A 21,573-nucleotide genomic window follows, 5' to 3' on the forward strand; every position below is an offset into this window, starting at 1 on the left:
AAACAAAATTACACTTTACATACTAATGACCATTATCATAATTGCACTTATTTTATTGTACTTATATTTAAGGTTTGTATCATTTAACCCATTTATGATGCTGTATGCAAAATTCAAAATAGGAAATCAAAATCAAATCACACCACAACAAATAGAAATGGAAGAAGCTCCATTACCACTGCTGTATCCATCAATCCAAGCCCAAGTATAGGCTTCTCTTTAAGGGGAGGTATTTGGTGACGTATTTGCGCCACCAAAACCGGGTAATTTAATTATTTAAAATAACTATAAACAATAAAGCACTTAATTGATTCTCATACTGTATGCTATCTGCGTAGTCTGCGATTTAGTAAACAATTCTTTGGCAACGGCACTTAGCCGTTCTTCTAAACAAATCCTAAAGCGTGACCTAAGCAGCTTGCCTACTCTCTATGGAGCTTCTTCCAAACTTAAGTATCCAAGAGCAATGCTCCCCTACAATACAATATTCCTAAAACACTGAGGTTTCTCCTCAATCTTACTTGCATTTGATTTTTAGTCTTAAGCTGAACACTGAACAATAAAGATCATAATCCAACCCGATTTGTAATTTCTTTTATTTGACAAAACTTTAGTTACAGCGTTGGCCTTAGTTACTCAACGGTCCATTTAATAGACTCAAAAGTAAATTAAAACGTAATTATATATGTTCGTGCACCAATAATTTGTAGAGTAAACAAAAAGAACGTAATACACATCAAAGAATTATACACTAAGTGTACTTATATATAAGTGTAAGGTGGTATGGTTTGTTTCACAACGGCATGGTTCTCCAAACGCATCAATCACTTCGATAACTTGATAAGATTTTGCAGATTCGCACATAAAACCCGCCATTTTATACCGGCTTAGAGCTTTTTCTTGGCCACTCTGGTCATCGGTCAGATAGGCCAAGTGTTCCCACCTAGGAGTCACGTTACATTTTTCCCCTACTTTGGGAGTCAATACCCTGTTGCTAACTATGCCCGTTACTGGAGTAGCATTTCCATGAGGTCGATTGCGGCCGTTGGACTTGTAATCTGACACCCGTTAATTGCCGAACTGCATTTTCTGGGTTGCATTCCGTATAGTTCAACGAAATGGTTGTACCCCTTCCACTGCTTTAGATTCTGGTGGGTTTTATGTGCGAATCTGCAAAGTTTTATGAAGTTATCGAAGTGATTGATGCGTTTACGCATCATGACGGAATGATTTCGCAAAAGAAACTCGTACGCCATCTGATGTTTGATCTCTCTTCTATTTAGGCGCCTATAATCGTGCGGCTTCGATCTACTCCTGAGATTAAGAAACTCATGATCTACCGGGTTAGCTGTGCACAGAGCGTTTTAACACGATCGGATACGGAGTAGTGGGGGTGTCAATGTGTACTATGTCCGAGTCTTCCTTTGGATCGCCTTTCTTCGATTTGCTAGTGTCGACAGCTCGAGGCCTCCTTTCCCGAGGAAAGTAAGGCCGAACTTTTACGCGAAAATATCCCCCCCTTAAAAAGAAACTTACGGAGTGAGTGCTTCTGCTTAAGGACACTTACGGGTTTGACGAGTTCGCTTGGTTTCCCCGGTCTGGCCTGGCGGACTCCGTAAAAACCCGTGGGTTTAGCGTCATTACCTGGCTTCCGTCGAAAGTGACAAAGGGCCTCATGGAATCGAAACATGCAGGCGTTTTTGTTTGCAGGGTGTTGGTGGTAGAAATCCACACACATATAGCAAACCATATCGTCTAAAGAGTTTCTGCACCCAGGCGCAGTTCTGTTAGACGTGCGGCTGTCTTCCGGCTTACGTTGGAAATCTTCCACAAGGACAACATCGGGAATACGTCCTTGTACGCCTGAGCGTTGGATTTCATTTACGGGTCTACTTCGAATCGGTTTCCCATGGTTATTCAACCATCGATCCACTCGTAGCCCTTCCTTCTTATTGTGGACGCTAACAGTAAACCACCCATTTGGGAGTTCATGTTATCCTTTAGGAGTTCTACAAATTCATCCTCAGCGATCTTGTGCTTCAACTTAAAGTGTTGTGTATGTCGGAAACATAATCGCTGAATGATTCGTAATACCCTTGTTGCCTTTCAATCAGTTCTTTGACTTTCATTAAGTCACTTCCAGCTGTGAAAAAACCCGTTTCATATCCCTGGTAAGTGGATAGTGGCGTGATTCTAGTGGCGGGGTGTCTTGTTGCCTTAGGAAATTATCCGTAGGGTCTCTGTGTAGCCCAGGTGGTGGTCCCATTCTTGGTTGCTCCGTAAGGGTTTGTGCGGCTTGCAGCTTAACCACTTTCTTCTTCAAAGCGTTTACTTGAGCGCTCATTTCCGATTGCGTCCCTCTACTTTGCCTCACTAAATCCATCAGTTCGCATTCCCGCCGGTTAGCACCATCCGACCGGTCTTCCGAACTGGCCTGGTACCGCGGAAGCACGCTGGGGCGACCTCTAGGAAGTCCTAGTGGTAGATCCATCCCTCCTCCACCCGAAATTGTCGGTCGTTGCCCTGATATGGTTTCATCCGGCCAACATGCTTCTGTCTTTTACTGCTTAAGGAACTTTTACTAGGTTGATACGGGAACTGCCCCACCTAGAACACTGCTTCCTTTTGTTGGTGTGCTTTTCCTAGGTTCATGCGGGAACTGACCCACTTGGAATAGTGGTTCCTTTTGTTGGTGAGCTTTTACTAGGTTCATCCGGGATTGGACCACCTGGAACAGTGCTCCCTTTTGTTGATGCGCTTTTACTAGGTTCATCCGTGAACTGGTCCGCCTTAGACAGTGTAAGTCCGAAAACCCCCTCCCGCCAGTCATCGGAAAAACCGGCTGTCCAGTTGATATGGTCGGGGTACTCGCAACAGTGTCCTATTTCCCCGGTCTCGAGCCACACAAAAGACCTGACTACGTGGCCTAATACGGTGGAAGCGTCAGCCAAAATGCACACACCAATTATATTTACGTTAATAAAAAAAAAGGTCAGTCGGCACTTAGTTGGTTGATATTATAACAAGGAAACCTTCCATATTTTGATTTACGGAATTTTACAAACTATCTTTCCTAATGACAAAAAAAAAAGAACCTACGAATAGATGATAAAATAAAAAGGAACTCAAAGTCATGCCTATATTATAAAACCTTTATGCGTGCTATGTTCTCGGAATAATTGTATTGACTGCTTCGTCAAATTATTTTTACTGTTTTTTATCTCTGCACCTAATTCTTTCAAGCTATAGTTGCCCAAAATTGCATCAAATAATTTGAATGTGGGCAACAGGAAAAACTTTGCTTTAAAAGCCTGAATATTAAAAAGGTTCCCTACCTTATGATGGGTGACTAGCGTACTTCCTCATACTGAAACAGCGTTGAACGGTGATTTGTAATGTATTGGGTTATCAACGAATTTCGGTTGGATATAGTATCTGTTTGAGCCGGTGTCAATAGGCATCCTAATAAATTTTCCATTCTTTATCATACATACGAAATATGGAAGAGAGGAGTTCCTTATTCTAAAAAATTCACAGATGCGTCGTCATAGTATCTGATCTACGTAGTCGTCCAAGTTGTCGTCAAAGTTGTTATTGTCCTCGTACTCTGCAATAGCTTGTTCATAGTCCATCTGTATCGACGGACTCGCTGACTGTTGTAACGGGAATTGTCTATATTTAAATTGTCGGGATGCACCTGTAGGCCGTGTAGGCTGGTAACCGAGGTAATGAGGATTCCGTCAAAGTAAAACAGTCGGCGGTTGCTGATCGAATTGGTAATATCGAATTCTTGGGGGTGGGGTTGGTGGTTGTCTATATATTAGTTTGGAAAAATATCTCCCTTCCGCCTTTTTGTCTTTTGAATTTCGCGGCTATGTACAAAGCGCTACAGAGCTCGTATCTTGCAATACTATACATAATTTGAAAGGTCTTGACATAACCTACAAAACGACGCTATGCATGATTGGATATTGCGTTCAACAGTTATAGACGTGTAAACATGGAGTTCACTAACGCCGAAATTCGCGCTATTTTAAAGTTTTCCTTCGTTAAAGGCAAATCCGCCAGAGAAACGTTCCGTGAGATTAATGGTGTTTTGGGGGATGGTACTCTATCACTTCGAACCGCGGAAGAATGGTTTCGACGATTCAGAGCCGGTGAAAACGACACCATGGATAAGCCAGCCGGCGGAAGACCTGTGACGACAAATACCGATCAAATCATGGAATACATCAAGTTAGACCGGCATGTGGCATCTCGTGACATCGCCCAGGAGATGGGAGTTAGTCACCAAACCATTTTAAACCATCTGCAGAAGGCTGGATACAAAAAAAAGCTTGATGTTTGGGTGCCGCATGATTTGACGCAAAAAAACCTTCTGGACCGAATCAACGCCTGCGATATGCTGCTGAAACGGAACGAACTCGACCCATTCTTGAAGCGGATGGTGACTGGCGACGAAAAATGGATCACATACGACAATATCAAGCGAAAACGGTCGTGGTCGAAGGCCGGTGAATCGTCCCAAACAGTGGCCAAGCCGGGATTGACGGCCAGGAAGGTTTTGCTGAGTGTTTGGTGGGATTGGAAGGGAATCATCCACTATGAGCTGCTCCCATATGGCCAGACGCTTAATTCTACCATCTACTGCGAAAACTGGACCGCTTGAAGCAGGCGATCGACCAGAAGCGTCCAGAATTGGCCAACAGGAAGGGTGTAGTGTTCCACCAGGACAACGCCAGACCACACACTTCGTTGATGACTCGTCAGAAGCTAAGGGAGCTCGGATGGGAGGTTTTATCGCATCCACCATATAGCCCGGACATAGCGCCAAGTGATTACCACCTGTTCCTGTCCATGGCGAATGCCCTTGGTGGTGTAAAGTTGAACTCAAAAGAGGCTTGTGAAAAGTGGCTGTCCGAGTTCTTCGCAAATAAGGAGGGGGCTTCTACGAGGGAGGTATTATGAAGTTGCCATCTAGATGGAAACAGGTTATCGAACAAAACGGCGCATATTTGAACTAAATCCGATCACTGTAACACTTTTTATAAGGCATTGAATAAAGAGCAAAAAAGCGGAAGGGAGATATTTTCCAACCTATTATAAATTGCTTGCTGCGAGGAGCAGGTAAAGGCTTTGAATTCCTAAATTGTCCTGTGAGTCCCAACAAAGTCTTTTGTTGCGTGCGTTTTCTAGTTTGAGGCAAAGGTGTAACGCTGAGGGTAAGTCTACTGGATCTTTCATTCCCAGTAGACGAGGCAAGTCGCCTTGTAACCCACGTCCAAAGTGTCTAAAGCTTTACATTTTTGTCATTAACATTTCTGCTTCCCTTCCTAATTCCATACAGCCGATTTTGTTAAGGATTATCGATAGATGCTTGTAGACTGCATGATGGAATTCTTCCACCGATTGGTTAGCAACTTGTAGAAGCATTGCCATTTGATATTCTTATGTTATTGTTAGCCCGCTTAGGGTGTTATAGGATTCTGGTGCCATATCCGCATGTCTTAAAATCTTATTACGTATGGTATGTAAGATACCATAGTATTTTGGAGTACCCTGGAGAGCACTATACGCTTCCAAAATACGCTTCCAAAATAGAAGGGAGTATCTTACATGAGCTGAACTCGGACGGATCACCTGAAAACTCTCGAATAATTTTGACGTCACAATAGACTTGGCAATTGTTGTGCTAGGATTTCACTAACGGTAGCTGCTACGCAGCTCTGTCTATATTTTGTACCATGTTCCTATTTAATTACTAAATTAAATCGGCAAAGTAAGTATAAAAATAAAAAGAATTGGATTTCAAATTTAAGTGAGAACAACGTCTTTATTTATTAAAATCCAATTAGCAACTAAACTACCTTACTTCCTTTAAGTTGCGAGTCTTTAGCTGTCGGCTGTTCTGCCCTTTTTGGCAGAGGTTCGACGTCGGCTTCGCTGTTTCCCGTAGGCCACGATGAGCTGCAGTCTTCTTGGAATCACAAGCGCTAGTGGGAGCAAAGCATTTGCCAAACAGATTCTTGGAGCTCTGCTTATCAAGAAATTATGCAGACGTGGAGCTTGCATATAGGGGTTCATTGTTCTGCATGTTGACATACGCGCACAAAAACAACTCCTTATGTATATGCAATTTTGAGGAACCAACGAAAATTATTTTATTGCTTACTGCCTTTAATCTTGTCTGAATAATTCAGACACAATTTGTGGTTCAGCCAACGCACTCAGCAGTAACAGCGATTTAATTAATGCTAAAGCTTTAAACAACTTTATATGACTTGCACTATGTCTTGTTTCTGCACAAATCACGTCAGGGCCACCAATGTTGAGCTTATAAGCTTTCCTATTAGCTATATTTTGAGAAATGAAAGACGAGTTAGGGTGTAGCGATTTAAAATTATTATGAATTATTGTTTCATAAGTAACGAAAGATTGATGTGAGCGACTTAAATGCAAAGCGAACACCAGATCGATATGCCAAATGTGCAAGCGCTTGAGTACAAGATACAGAGAGCGCGAGAGAGACCGGGTTAGATAAGGAAAGATAATCACACAGCTGAGGTGCGGCTCCAATGTAGGAAATAAACATAAACATAAATAGTAACTACATAGTAATACATAGTACTACAATGCTTATATACAGCAGCTGCCAGCTGATGGCAGACAGCAGAGCCGAGCTAAGGAACAGCAGACGCAGCTCATTGACTGCTCGCTTCCTTGATCTGCTGTAGTATGATTATTCGGTATGATGATTATGTTTCGGTCACTGCATCCAACGAAGACTTCTGCAGCTAACCATATATTCGACTGAGGGTGAAAGCGAGGCACGTAAGCTAGGTGGCTTTACTAATCCTTTAGTTTACGGAGACTTTCCATGAAAGCATCTTCGACGGTGATGTCAGCTGAGAATTTAGACGTTCGAGATGCCATTGAAATATTTACTGACCAACCATCTGTCTCAAACCTAGAATTCCCTATTCCGGTATCGCAAGCTGCCGAATTTGCCTTCTCAAGTGGAAACTGATTTGCGAATCGGCATGTTGTAAGGTGCAGTTGAGATCCAGAGTCTAGATCTAGATCAACGAGATCAACAGCCCAGCTACTTCTCATCTTACGAAAGCTTAATTAAGATAGACGAAATATAAAAAAAATGTACATAAATTTATTGAAGAATAAAAAAAAACAGTCACGTAGAATACGTTGTAGGCTGTACAAGTTCACTCTGTTAAGTTGTAAACTTAAGTCGGTATAAGTCTTGGGCATAAACGCCTTTAGGGGCCGTTCCTGGTTCCCATTCCCAACAGTTAAAAAATTTGCGTGTAGATACCTACGAGACCGTATCTGTAACAACGGGAGCAACACCGTGTGACACACCTTTATACATAGTGAAAACAATTCCAGATTTTACAATTTTTAGAAACAAAATTTAAGGAACAGTGCCCGAGTTACATCATGCCAATGTGATTTGGTAATAAGGACAAGGCAAGGAGGATTTTTTTGTGCCGATCTGGTGTGTTCAGTGGCTCAAATTCAAGTGTTCTTTTATTTCTCAAAAACTTTACAGCTTAGCCTAGTGTACAAAATGTTGTGGCTGCGAAACCGCCGCGTCGACAGTTCTGCCCGGATGCCCCCCTCCAGTGCTTTGTAGAATTCTGCGGAATCCTCTGGCTGGCGATCTGATGATTCCGCTAGTTTGGTCTTCGGTGTCCGGGTTGATTGCTCCGTATCTAGGTCGCTGTTCTAAGAGGTTTCGGAGGTGTAGGCATAACTGTGCCGTCACCGATAACTTCTCCCTCCTCAAGACGGAACGAGGGCCATAATGAAGGTATTGCTGGAGTTACGGTAGGAACTACTTGTGTGGTGGTGTATGTTGTTTTGTTCTTCCTTAGTGTCAAATCAAGACGTAAATGACATCTACAATGTAGATTTTTGCGATGTCCCCTTCGGTCTTGAGTGTATTTAGGTGTAGTTTCCGTAGGCTGAGAGGTTCTCCTACGGATATGATTTTTACCTCCTCGGCTTTGACCAAGCTAATCTGTAGCTTTTCTATGATCGTGGTAATAGTGTCGGCATATCTCGTTCCATTCGCCAAGATAGAACACTATCTGGTGCGCAGTTTGATTTTACTGCGTTGTTAATGATAAGTATTCCCTCCATTGGTCTGTAGATTTGCAGGTTCCTTGCGGCTTCCGCCGCTAAGGAGGCTAAGTCCATATTGCCACTGACTGCCTTTACTATTGTACCTAATCCGTTAATTAAGCCTCTTTTAGTTATACTGCTGTCAGTGTTAAGTAGCAGTGAGGCTAGTCTTTGTTTAATTAGGTCCAGTTTCGCGAGTAGTAGGAACTTGAGGCTCGTAGCCTCTGATTAGTTCGGGAGGTTCACTATGAGTTTGTGTAACCTTTCGGCTGCACTCTCGTACTCGCTCAGGTGTATCATATGTCGTATGGTTGTAAATTACGACAGCGTTCTGGCGGTTCCTAGTTCGACTTTTACGATAGCCTGGTCGTTGGGTAGCGGGTCAATTGTTACTTCCTTGGCGTTGGTCATGGCGTTGGTCATCGTCAGCCTGTAAAAGACGGTCCTTTAAACAGTTATAATTTTCCTAATCTTCTGTTTATTTTTTCTTTCTGTTTAATATTAAATGTATTTTCTTGTCGTGTGAAGTTTATGTCCGCTGTCCCGTAGTATTTTGTGTCTCGTGAAATGGGGTGTTATTTTATTTCTTCTGTTCTCCTTCCGAAAGACTGAGCTTCCGGTAGGCAAGGCAGGGGGATCTACCCTCGTTTCGTTCAGTTTCGTTGAGCTTTTTACGGCAATTTCTTCCAAGTGAGTCTTGACTTCTGGATAGATTTTGTCCTGAAATTCGTGGAGCTTGCTCAAGAAGTCATGTTCATTATTGAACTTTAACTGTCTTTTCGAAAAAGAGTGTATCGCGTTGTTAAATGTAATCATTGTTTCCGACAGAATTTCCTTGTGATCCTGGTCTAGTTTCATCTCCTTCCTCTTTGCGAGGACGATTCGGTAGATTCGAGTTAGTGTCGAATAGAGCATTTCAACTACCGAGTTACTACTTGACTCTTGAAACGATGCACATGCCATATTGCGCTAGGAAGTCCGCTTCTCGTGAATTCAGCTCCTTGATAAAGGATTACTTTTTTGGGTACCCCGAATTGGTAGTATAAATTTTTAAATGCTTTTGTGACATTTACGGAGTTTCTATCAGGCAGTGGGAATGCTTATGCGAATCTAATGAATTTGTCTATAATTGACATATTGCGCTAGGAAGTCCGTAAAAACGTTTCCCGTGAATTCGGCTCCTTGATCAAGGATTACCTTTTTGGGTACCTCGAATTGGCAGAAGAATTTTTTAAATGCTTTAGTGCAATTACGGAGTTTTTATCAGGCAGTGGGAATGCCTGTGCGAATCTGGAGAATTTGTCTATAATTGTCAAGTTTTTATATTTGTTTGACCGTGTAGATATCCATATGCAAGATGTCTAACGGTCCGTTTGAAATTTCGGCAGTTTGTAATTTCGTTTTTGCGGGTGCCTGTCATACTTGAGAATAAGGCAGGTCTCGCAGGACCGAATTGCCTGTTTAATGAGGCCTTTTAAATGGGGCACGTAGACTTCCCTTTTTAAATGGGCATACATCTCGTCTACCCCTCAGTGATTGTTACTTATGTGGTTTTGCCTGAATGAGCGATTCTAATTCGTTGTTGGTTGAGGGTTCTTTAAGGAATGTCAGGCACCTGAGGATTTTATAAAGTTTTGTTCCCGCGAAATACTTGGAAAAAGCTTCTTGTATTATTCCGAAAATTTCGTCAGATTCTTTAAAATATCCGTTACTATATCTAAGGTAAAGAGAGGTTCGGATATCTGTCTCCTGATTTTGTTCTTGAATGGGGCACAGACCGTTCGTGATGGATCTGGCGAAATCGCAAAACTGGCCTGCATATTGAACACGTTAAGTGGGCTCTGGGATACCTTCGTGTCTAACATGTTCAGAGTTTCGTCTGCCTTCCCTATTATATTATTTTGTTTCTTAGAGTGCATAGCAATATTGCGTCGGTCCCTCTAATTAGCATAATCACCTCTTACGCTCACTATAAACTTTTGAAGGGTCCCCGCGGCCCCCTCGATTGTTTACCGAATGCCAATATGTCTTGAGGATTCAGTGTTGTGTTTATTGAGGTGTTCATCAGAGTACTAGCGCTGCCCATGTTAATTGCATGGGGTGACGGAACCCCCGGACGCGTTTCCCGAATCCATGATTACTCTTCCCTTATCTCTAGTAGACTTCTACTGCTTCTAAGGACTAGCCTGGACTTTGTCTTATCGACAATTGTTTTTCTGGACATTTGCAAGTTATCAACCGGAAGGATTCTTATTTGCAGGTAAAAATTGTTTGCGTTTTTTTTTCCTTTCTGAAATTACTGAGTTTCTTAAGATTAGGGATTTACCCACAATTTATGCGTTCGAGAATATATGTATATGTCGGAGCATAATTTTGCATGTGTTAGTGTATGGGTATTCTGGTAGTGTATTTCATCATAATGGAAATATTGCATCAGCCTCTTTTTGCGCAGTTATTGGTTGCCTGTAGTTTGTAGTTTTGGGAAGAACCGTTTTAGCGCGGCGCCAGCGTGTTGTCGCTGACACCGAGTGTGGTTCGATGGTAAGCACGTAGAAGAAGTGTGCGACAGAGTGCAGTTGTGCGTAGTACTTCAGTGCGATCGGAACTCACTGCGCTAGCATTATGCCAAATAACAACGAAACTGCGACATCAGAAGTGGGAACGGGCTCGCTACCTGATATGTCTAGTGAACCATGGCGGATTTTAATGGAAATGCAAAATAGAAACTTTATTGAGCTTGTTAAAACACTGCAAACAACGACATCCGAAACAACAAATATAAATTCGGTAGTGCTACCCAAATTCAACGCAGACGGTGCTGGCGTCGATGCAACGGCGTGGTGCTCTACAGTGGACATAATTTTCGCAGAAAACACCATAAAAGGCAGCGCGTTGGTGATGGCTTTGAGTGCAGCGATGGAAGGTAGTGCTTCGCAGTGGCTTGCTCAAATTTGTTATCCTGGCATAACTTGGGCCGAATTTAAAGAACTTTTCGTTCAACGTTTTGCCAGTGCGGAAACTCCAGCGGCTATGTTTTTGGCAATGCTGGCAGATTGTCCAACTGACGGTGAATGCCTTTCCAATTATGCTAGTCGCATGATGACGTCACTTATTACGAAATGGCGTGATATGAATGTGGAGGAAATTGCAGCTTCGTAACGCTTGCTAAGATGGCACATGTGGATAGCAGATTGCAGCGATTGACATTTCCTTCAAATGTATGGACCAGAAGTGAATTGCAATCGGAGCTTAAAACATTTACCTTCAACAAAAGGAAGAAAACTCTGCAAGAAGAAGCGGCTCCGTCTGTAATAAGATGTCATTTCTGTGGAAAACTAGGCCATCGAATGCAGAATTAAACAGCAGCAAAATCTTTCATCTCGTGCTAAGGACAGCAACGATAGAAGCGCAGTTGGTCACCATCAAAAATCGGATGTAACCTGTTTTAACTGTGGAGAACGTGGCCATATTTCAACATATTGCAGTAAACCGAAGAAAGAAAAAGGCACGCTTCAGAAAAAAAAAGGCGGAACTTTGTGAAGTTGTTGAGCCCAAGGGCGAGATGGTTCATCAGTGCGAGACATATCCAATAACTTTTGACTCTGGATCGGAATGTTCTTTAATTAAACAAAAGCTAAGTAACAAATTTGTTGGTAAAAGTATTAACAATGTAGTGCTGTTGAAAGGTATTGGCAATGGTAGTATTTGTAGCACATTGCAAATACTTAGTAACGTAAAAATTAACAACTATTGTATTGAGATATTGTTTCATGTTTTGGACGATGTGCATTTAAGAAATGATGTCATTATTGGTCGAGAGGTGTTGTTCTCAGGATTTAATGTAATAGTGTCACCTGGCCAATTTCAGATTGTCAGATCGGAAACTGTAAATTATTGTTCGAATGATAAGCAGCTTTGCGAGTTAAATACTGATCTTGTTGGTGAAGATATGAGCAGGTTAAAGAGTCTAATGGGAAAATACTCAAAATCTTTTATTAACGGAACTCCTTTGTCTAGAGTGAGCTCAGGGGAAATGAAAATTGGATTGGTGGACCCAAGTAAAATTGTTCGGGGAAGACCATTTGGGCTTGGTCCAAATGAGAGAGAATTAGTGCGTGAAAGAATTAAGGAGCTGTTGGAGTGTGGGATTGTAAAGCCGAGCTGCTCACCCTATGCAAGTCTCATGGTGTTGGTTAGCAGGGGGGACGGTTCTCGGCGTTTATGCGTTGATTATCGAGAATTAAATTCAAATACGGTCTCGGATAGATATATGCTCAGGTCGTTGACGAACAATAGAAAATATAAATATGCTCACGATGACATAAGAAAAATGCCAGATTGGCAAGTACAAGAAGAATTAGAAAAATGTAAAAAGAATTTAAATGAAATGGTTGAAAATGAAACTGTTGAAAGAGACAGTAATGAAGAAATGGAAAATGAAGCTGTTGAAAGAGACAGTAATGAAGAAATGGAAAATGAAGCTGTTGAAAGAGACAGTGATAAGGAAAATGAAGCTGTTGAAAGAGACAGTGATAAGGAAAAAGAAAAGAAAGAAGAAAAGAAAGCTGTTGAAAGAGACAGTAATGAAATGATTAGAATATAAGCTTTAGCAAGTGACAATGCGGAGGCCTGAAGGGCTTTTAATGAAATTTATAATAATAATGTAAACACAAGTGCAAAACAATTGTTTTGATCATGGCGTGTGGCGCATTAGATATTGTAATGAAATGATGAATGAATTATGTTAAAAAGTTTTGTATTGCTCTAGGAATGATATTGAGGTGTGAAATTTAATTTGTTAATGTAAGTGTAATTTGAAAATGGTTTTGTTGTATTAAAGAGGAAGCATTATGATAATATTTCACGAGGTCGTGTAATGGTCAGGATGGCCGTGTCGGAGCATAATTTTGCATGTGTTAGTGTATGGGTATTCTGGTAGTGTATTTCATCATAATGGAAATATTGCATCAGCCTCTTTTTGCGCAGTTATTGGTTGCTTGTAGTTTGTAGTTTTGGGAAGAACCGTTTTAGCGCGGCGCCAGCGTGTTGTCGCTGACGCCGACTGTGGTTCGATGGTAAGCACGTAGAAGAAGTGTGCGACAGAGTGCAGTTGTGCGTAGTACTTCAGTGCGATCGGAACTCACTGCGCTAGCATTATGGCGAATAACAACGAAACTGCGACATATATAATATAATCCAGCGTGGGATACGTGAATATGGTTATAGTTTGCCAAAAGTACTCGTATATATGCATATATGTTGTTTTACAGTACATAAATACTTTTTATCTCAATACTTTTGAGTATGTATATAAAAATATAAAAAATTGTTAAAATATATAAATATATATTATATATATTAAATAAATAAAAATAAAAGAAATATTGAAAATGCGCAGGGATATTTAATAATAATATATAAATATAGGTAAAATATTCAAAAAATATATACATATGTATATACATATACATATGTGAGATATAAATGTAGGATTTTTTCCCTTGTATTTTTCAAGTTTAAGTTCTTATGTTGTTGGTTCGTTTGTACTTATCGAGTATAATGTTGTGTATCGTTCTGATCCTAACTGATTTGGATATCATTAATATATGTTTACCCAATCAAGAAAAATTAACTATTAAAGCCGCCGGCCCAAGTGGTTTCAATAAATGTATCTTCAAATGCTTCTTTAGTTGACATAAGTGTAGCTTTAAAATTTGATTATGTGTATTTTTCATGGTCCGATGCGCAAATATGTTGCTTAAATATGTTTGTTAAATTTTTTTTGTATTATGCAAAATTATTTTTTATTGTGTCACATATTATCATATATATTTAAATGCTCGATTCACTGGCAGCGATCAGCTAATGACGGCCTTTAACATTACAGTATAATATTTTTAAAAAGCCAAAGAAACAATATACTGATTCATGGTGCAAACAGGACAACTGGGTATCCGACCAAAGGGTATATGTCTCTAAAAGACGAAACTCTTTTGACAGAATGTCTGGGCAAATACGTCAGAGGGTTTACAATGTTAAGCAACCAATAAATAATATAAACCCCCCAAAGGAGCTGAAAAACATAACACTTGTCGACTCCCCTCATTCACTGTGAGTTCCATTCATGGCTCCAGTGAAGTAACAGATACTTGATACCATTAGTACGTTTGATGCCATAATAAATTTCGACTTGCTAACGCAGGCCGGAGCGGCATTAGATCTACGCAACAGCGCAATCAGGTATGGAAACATATCTAAACTGCTAAAATGCTACGAACGCGGTACTGCAAAACTTCACAAATATCTTCCAAGGGCGATTGACGATTTTCCAACAAATTGGAAAAATTTGTTACTTCTATGTAGACGATGTGATCATTTTTTTTCTTACCACGTCATACACATTGACGCATGTTTTTCAATACAACAGAGTGACACAAAACTCAACTCAACTCAGAGAGTGGCTCAAAAAAAAAACATATTCTTCAAAGAAAATGTTGAATTTGTAGGTTTTATTGTCACATAAAACGGAGCCAAGACAGATCCAGAAAAGATAAAAAGAGACATCCGGATTTTTACGGACCATCAGCCTCTCAACTTCGCTTTTGTCCGAATGGAATACAAATTCTAAAATGAAACGATGGAAAGCATTCATCGAAGAACACAACGTCACAGTGTTCTATAGGGCTGGAAAGGAAAATTTAGTGGTCAACACCTACACGGTCGAAACTACCGTGAAGCCCCTGAACTGCTACAGGAATCAAATAATCCTGGAAGAAGCAAGCCAGCCCTCACAGCGTCATTTTATAGTTTTCGGGACATAAATCAACACATTATAATATCTCTTAATATCTCTTTTCGGATCGATTAAAGAATTTGTAAACGTAGATGTTGTGGACAATGTCTACTACAACCTAAGCTTCGTGAATGATATCACGGTTTCTAATGAGAAGAGGAAAATTATTACATGCGACCGCGGCCACATTGCAGCTCAGGAAAATGTTAAACAAGTCTTTCAGGATTACTATTTTCCAAATTTGTCCAATCTCGCCAACGAAGTGGTTATAAATTGCAAGACTTGCACCAAGGGTAAGTACAATAGGCACCCCAAGATGCGGGAAAATTGCTGTATATAGACATCTACTCCACGGATAAAAACCTGTGTGAATAAGTACTTAAAGTTAGCCGTATTACAACCATTAACTCCTAGGGCCATAATTGACGTACGACGTTGGGTAAATTTTTTCCAAAATACCAAAACAATATACTGCGGTAACGAGACATCCTTAAATTCGGAGACCATAACTTCGTTATTGAAAAACCAATATGACATAGGCGATACCGTCGAGCTCATCACGAGAGCCACGTTAGATTATAATAAAACGTTATACTCAGTCACAAGATTACGAACAAAATATTCCTTGCTCAGGTACTGGCAATAAACACATCATTGAAAAAGCGCAACAGGCTAATTTTTTTTAGAACAAGACAGGTGTAACCCTTTTTTATGAGGCAGGAGGTTTAAGGTTAAGGCTTACCTTAAAAACAACAAAAGGTTACGAAATAAACTAACCGCACTCTACACAGAAGAGCGTGTAGAAGCAGGGAACGTCTGTCCTCTTTAGAGGGAGGGTTGTCCATAAGGACAACCTTACAATCTTACAACCTCTCAATTTTTTCGTCTCCCGCAATTTTTCTACATTTGTTCACGCACCTTATACTTAATCATACTTATTCTTATTATATGCACATTAGATTTCACCTTCTTATATGATCGCCGGGAATATTATTGATAACTTTAACTATAGTTAACGCTAGAATGACAGACTGCTCGCACGCCCAATATATCATTATCACGGACGGTGTCGCACAGATAAATTTGCTTAGAGATTAAAGAAATCTGACCAAATTCCAAATGATACTAGAAGAAACTTGTAGGTTCTCCGATTTATTCCCAGAGTCGCATATGCGAAAATTGTTAAATGTCGATACCGACCTTATAAAAAGTTTATTGTCCGTATTAAGAGTTCATCATAGGATCGCCAGGAGCCTAAACTTTCTAGGCACTGCACTTAAGGTATTAGCGGGCACATCTGATGCCTCCGATATTGAAATGTTAAAAATGTCGGAATCCCGGTTAATAGAGTCAAATAATAGGCAGGTAATCATTAACACCCAAACCCAAAATTAAATTAATGAATTAACAGATGCAGTTAACAAAATCATTCAAGCAAAACAAAATAATATGGTTGACACTCCTCACTTGTGTGAAATACTGTTGGCTAGAAATAGAATGTTAATAACAGCAATTCAAAATTTAATGCTCACTGTCACACTGGCTAAAGCCATAAACCCTGCCATTTTTAACCATGACGATTTGAAGTCTGCACTAATTGATCACCCCACAGAAATCCCAGAAGCATAATATAGGCATCTAATATTAGAATCTTCCAGTCCGATAATATTATCCATGTGATAATTGCATATCCCAATATTGAAGCCACTTGTAGTAAGGTAACAATTTTAAAATAATTTTAAAATAGCTACCAACGGCTCACATCTATTTATGTTTGATCGAGTGGCTTTCATCAATGAAAGCAAATACTCCAACCAACGTGAAGCCATAAGAGAAACACCGGACAAGGCTGCATCGTTTGTTTCAAAGCTTCCAGCTGCAGTTAAAGCATTCGTCAGGTCCTGTCGTCAGGATTTGCAGCAATTGCGTTGTTGTTTGGTTTCTCGTTGTCAGTAAAATAAAGTCTTCTCGCAATCATTAATCGGACATTATGTCGGAACGATGTTTCTGCTATCGTTATGCGTACAATTATCAAATATCAAAAGCCGCGGTCCGTAAAAAGAAGACAATACCTTTTAATTTGGCGAAGTAAGACCGTTCGAGAGGATTTTCTAATTGTGCTGCTTACTCAGCTCTTTTTGACAGATTTTAATTTTTGCCGGCGGCATCAAATGCCACTTATGGATTGCCACATCCGTCATTGTCTCCATCTCGCTTTCACGCACTTTAGCTGAATAACGCTTATCTGATAATCGTGAAACTTGAGTATATCTTTAAAAAATGGACTTGCTAATATCACTAAGTAAAGAATATATTTCTTATCAGTAATAAGTTTGTATTTTAATTTGGATAAAATATTTGATAGTGTTACGTAATACATATATATCACGTTCGCATACATATATATTGCTTTTACAGTAATAATCCGCTGGCAATACCGAAAAAGGTGGTTTCTTGATATTATGTTTTTGCTCGATTTTTTCAAGCGTAGTATAGAACGAATTGGATTAGCGGATTCTATTTTGGTAATATTTAAGATTTTGGTAATATTATTTGGTGAAAAATTTATGAATAGTTATATTATTTGCGAATAAAATGTGCATCAACAGAGGTGATTTATATCGATGACTTGCGTTGTTTTTGCAATTGTGTGTCATCTACTACTACTACCAATGTTGAAGTCATCTTTAGTTTTCATACAAATTGAAAAGGTGATCAAGAGCTCGAGATGAATGCTTTTTGGTGATTAATCAATAAAAAATTTAGGTATGGAACTGCAGGCTTGAACTATTTTGGTGTCGAATGAGAGCCGGAAAGAGAAAGTTAAAAAGAAGCAAAGTATCATTTAAAAATAGCAGAATCTATTTTTAACAACATCAAATCAAATTAAATAAAAATACACATTCATTCGAGTTTTATTAAAAGCTGCATTGTAGCAAAAATAGCTTTTAAATATTAAAAAAAAAAAAAAAATTAATCGTTTCGCATTGTTATGGATTAAACCGAACACGAGTAGGTGACTGGCCCATTATTCGTAATCATTAGTATGAGTCCTTACAACTGTGACTTTGTTGCCGTGGAAATAGATGTTTTGCGGGTGTGAACAGGCCTTTAATATAATTTGTGTTTTCCTCCCGTTTTGAGCGATATAAAGGCGGTTTTACAAACATCGTATAAGACTTGCAATCCTGAACTGTAATCTATTTGTATGTTGCGATAGTAACAGGGTGTTGTATAGAGCTTTTAATGTTTATTTATTAGAAAAAAATTAAGGAGCATCCAACAAATCCTAAACCCAAACCTACCAATCGTATAGTCCATGCGACGTAAATCAACAACTTTTACCAACATCTGAAATTGCGTGAGTTTCATATATAACTGGGGCCTACACAAAATTGTAAACTTTTATCATTTCCCAAGGTTAGGCCAATCAACTCATGGATCAAATCTCAACTGCTGCTGGCAACGCCAACCCTGCTACAGTTCCTGCCAAAAGGGGTACGCAACAAGGTCGAAAGAAGTCTGGGCCCAAGTTCGAACTGTCTGAGGCCCAAAAATCCGACATTAAGGAGGCTTTTGATCTATTTGACAACGAAGGCACGGGCTACATTGAGGTGAAGGAACTTAAGGTGGCGATTAGGGCCCTGGGATTCGAACCAAAAAAAGAGGAGATAAAGAGGATGATTTCTGACATTGACAAGGACTGCAGCGGGCGTATTGCGTTTAACGTCTTTTTGCAACTGATGACTATAAAGATGGCCGAAAAGGATACCAAGGAAGAGATACTTAAAGCTTTTCGGCTTTTCGATGACGACGAGACTGGAAAAATCTCCTTTAGAAATCTAAAGAGGGTGGCTCGCGAACTTGGTGAAACACTGACCGACGAGGAACTACGAGAGATGATAGATGAAGCCGATTTGGACAATGACGGAGAGGTAAATCAAGAAGAATTTCTGCGTATCATGAAGAAGACTAGTTTGTATTAAAAAGCAAATCTAGCTATATTTTAAAACATTTCGTTCCTTCCTGCTCATGAATTATTCAACAAATGTACACTTTTGAGGTACACTTTAAATAATTAAAGAATCTTTCCATAAATAATTTGCAGTTCTAAGTCATTCATTAATTATAAATGAGTAAGTTCTATAGAAATTATTTAATTTGTCATATTAATATTAATAACAAAAAAATGGTTTAGCTTGTTTTGAATATTAAACAAACATGCTTCTTCCCGAGGTGTGATAAAGCAACGTTGCAACATTAAGTGCAAATATTTCTGATATCAAATTTCATGACGATAAATAGTAACGTCATAAAAATGTATTACAAGTAATTATTAGTTTCCATTAGTTCTTTGTTAGTTTTTTTTTGTACAACGCTAATTTTTACAGCTTTTTTGCCGAAATCCAAACTACGTAAGTACTTTATACATTTTTGAGATAAAAGGGTACAATATTGACATCTCACATCGTAAAAATTATATTTTTGATATTGGTATAGCTAAATACCATCACTAGAACCAGTTTTTTTTTAAAATAACAATAAAGTAATTGAATCTTATAAATGTTTAAAAAGATTTTGGGAAGATTATTAACTTAAACGATATACCTATTTTACATTTATGTTTTTAATTCGAAGATTTTGCAATTTTATTTTTTAATGAAATGTATAAGAAATTGTTTTACTCAAAAAAGTACAATTTTATAAATAAATGAAAACATAAAATGAACAATTTTATTAAAGCTTTCTTAAATAATGAAGTCTTTCATACTTAAAAGCACGATTTTGTAACATTTAATTATAAAATACGACATAAAGATAGCACCATTATTATATATTTGGTGCATAATAACACATTATGATTAATCTTTTTTTTTTATCTATTATAATAATTTCAATTAGTTTTCCGACTATTCCAATGAAAGCTACATGAATAAGTTATTCGATCTTAATCAAATTAACACCAAAATAAAGTATGGTCAAACAAAAAAAAAAAAAGCTTATAGACGAGCTAAAAACTGACCTTAATATTTTAAAAAAGGCTATAACAGATGCTCCGTAAATACCCTCGGTTTTCAATTCAGCCAAAAGTCATTGAGCCAAAGCAATTACATCTAAAAATTTAGTGTTTGAAGCAGTCTTACGATCGTTTTCGATATTGGCTGATTGGTTACCGGATGAACTGACCCAAGAAAATGTTTTATTTTTAATTTTAGGAAAATGTATGTTTTTTGGATATTTATTCTTTAATTTATTTTTTTAAACTTATTTTATTAATAAATTGTTATTTAAAGACTTTTATGAATAAAGAATGTTTGAAATGTTGGAGCGAATATAAATAAAAGTAAAGAATGCGGCATCGCTTACTCGGCTCGAAAATTAGATTTAAACAATTTGGCACCATTGGTTTTTGAAGCTAAATAAAACAGCCTGAAACAAATCAGCTTTTTGTGGGGAGCATCGCTAGAGGGTTTCGCACAGTTCGCACCCGGTATAAACCTTATTCAGCCAGCTTGTTTAAAAGTCATATTTTTTGCCAAAGTCTCTAGCTTTAGAGATTCACAAAGAGGTTGCGTAGGAAATTGAAATTTTTACAGTTGTGTTCCTGCAACCCGTTACTCAGCTAATAGAAGTGCGAACGAGAAATTTCAACATTTTCCGAAAAATCGGTAAATATTGGGGAAATTATTTTTTTTCAAATAAAAACTTACAAATTCTTTAAAATTGTGGACGTGACAGTTTTGGATAGCTTGTGGACGTTAGAGTGGGCGTGGAAAAAATTTTTTTTAGACAAATCTATAGAAATATTCAAAAATTTTCAAGATATATTCAAAAATTAAAAAATATTACAGCGTTTTTCAAAAGTGTGGACGAGACAGTTTTGGGCGGTTTGGGGGCGTTGGAGTGGCCGTGGCAAAAAATTTGTTGGCAAATTTAGAGATATTTACAAGATATATTATATAAAAAAAATTTAAAAAGAAGACAACATTTTTTAAAAGTGTGAGCGTTGCAGTTTTGGGTGGTTTGTGGGCGTTAGAGTGGGAGTGGCAACATTTGGAAATATTTAGAGATATTTACAAGATATATTATATAAAAAAAATTTAAAAAGAAGACAACATTTTTTAAAAGTGTGAGCGTTGCAGTTTTGGGTGGTTTGTGGGCGTTAGAGTGGGAGTGGCAACATTTGGAAATAAACTTTAGCTGCATCTATGTCTCTGGAAGCTTAATCTCAACATTCTAGCTCTTGTAGTTCCTGAGATCGACTCGGCTATTGATCCTGATCAAGAATATATGTTCGGAAACGTTTCCTTCTGCCTGTTACAGACTTTTCAACGAATCTAGTATACCCTTTTACGCTACGAGTAACGGGTATAATAAATGCAAAAGTGTGGGCGTGGGGGATATGGGTGGTTTGAGGGCGTTAGACCATATTTTTTTTAGCATATCAATAAAAATTGGAAAGACAAATTAAATAGAAAAACAATTTGAACACATTTTCCAGAACTGTGGGCGTGGCAGTTTATAAAAAATGGAAAAAAAATGTTTGGCAATCCAATAGAAGTTTGAAAAACAAATAAGAAAATTACAAAATTTGAACCGATTAAAAATTTCAAAACTGAACGGTCCCATATTCGTTT

General features: G+C 38.7%; 1 protein-coding gene across 2 annotated transcripts; it reads left to right on the top strand.

The window, feature by feature from the left end:
• The first annotated feature begins 17,981 nt into the window (after window positions 1-17,981).
• LOC6548610 (caltractin) lies at window positions 17,982-19,036 on the top strand. Of its 2 annotated transcripts, XM_026982896.1 has the most exons (3): window positions 17,982-18,141; window positions 18,197-18,296; window positions 18,361-19,036. In XM_026982896.1, exon 3 carries the CDS (start codon window positions 18,373-18,375, stop codon window positions 18,919-18,921), a length of 549 nt encoding a protein of 182 aa, XP_026838697.1. In that variant the 5' UTR covers window positions 17,982-18,141; window positions 18,197-18,296; window positions 18,361-18,372; the 3' UTR covers window positions 18,922-19,036. The 2 variants fall into 2 exon arrangements, with proteins under 2 accessions (XP_026838697.1, XP_001973909.1); XM_001973873.3 differs by having other exon boundaries at window positions 17,984-18,296; window positions 18,356-19,036.
• The last annotated feature ends 2,537 nt before the right edge of the window (window positions 19,037-21,573 follow it).

Source organism: Drosophila erecta, unplaced genomic scaffold (assembly GCF_003286155.1).
Source record: "Drosophila erecta strain 14021-0224.00,06,07 unplaced genomic scaffold, DereRS2 tig00000246-arrow-arrow-pilon, whole genome shotgun sequence".
Lineage (NCBI taxonomy): Eukaryota > Metazoa > Arthropoda > Insecta > Diptera > Drosophilidae > Drosophila > Drosophila erecta.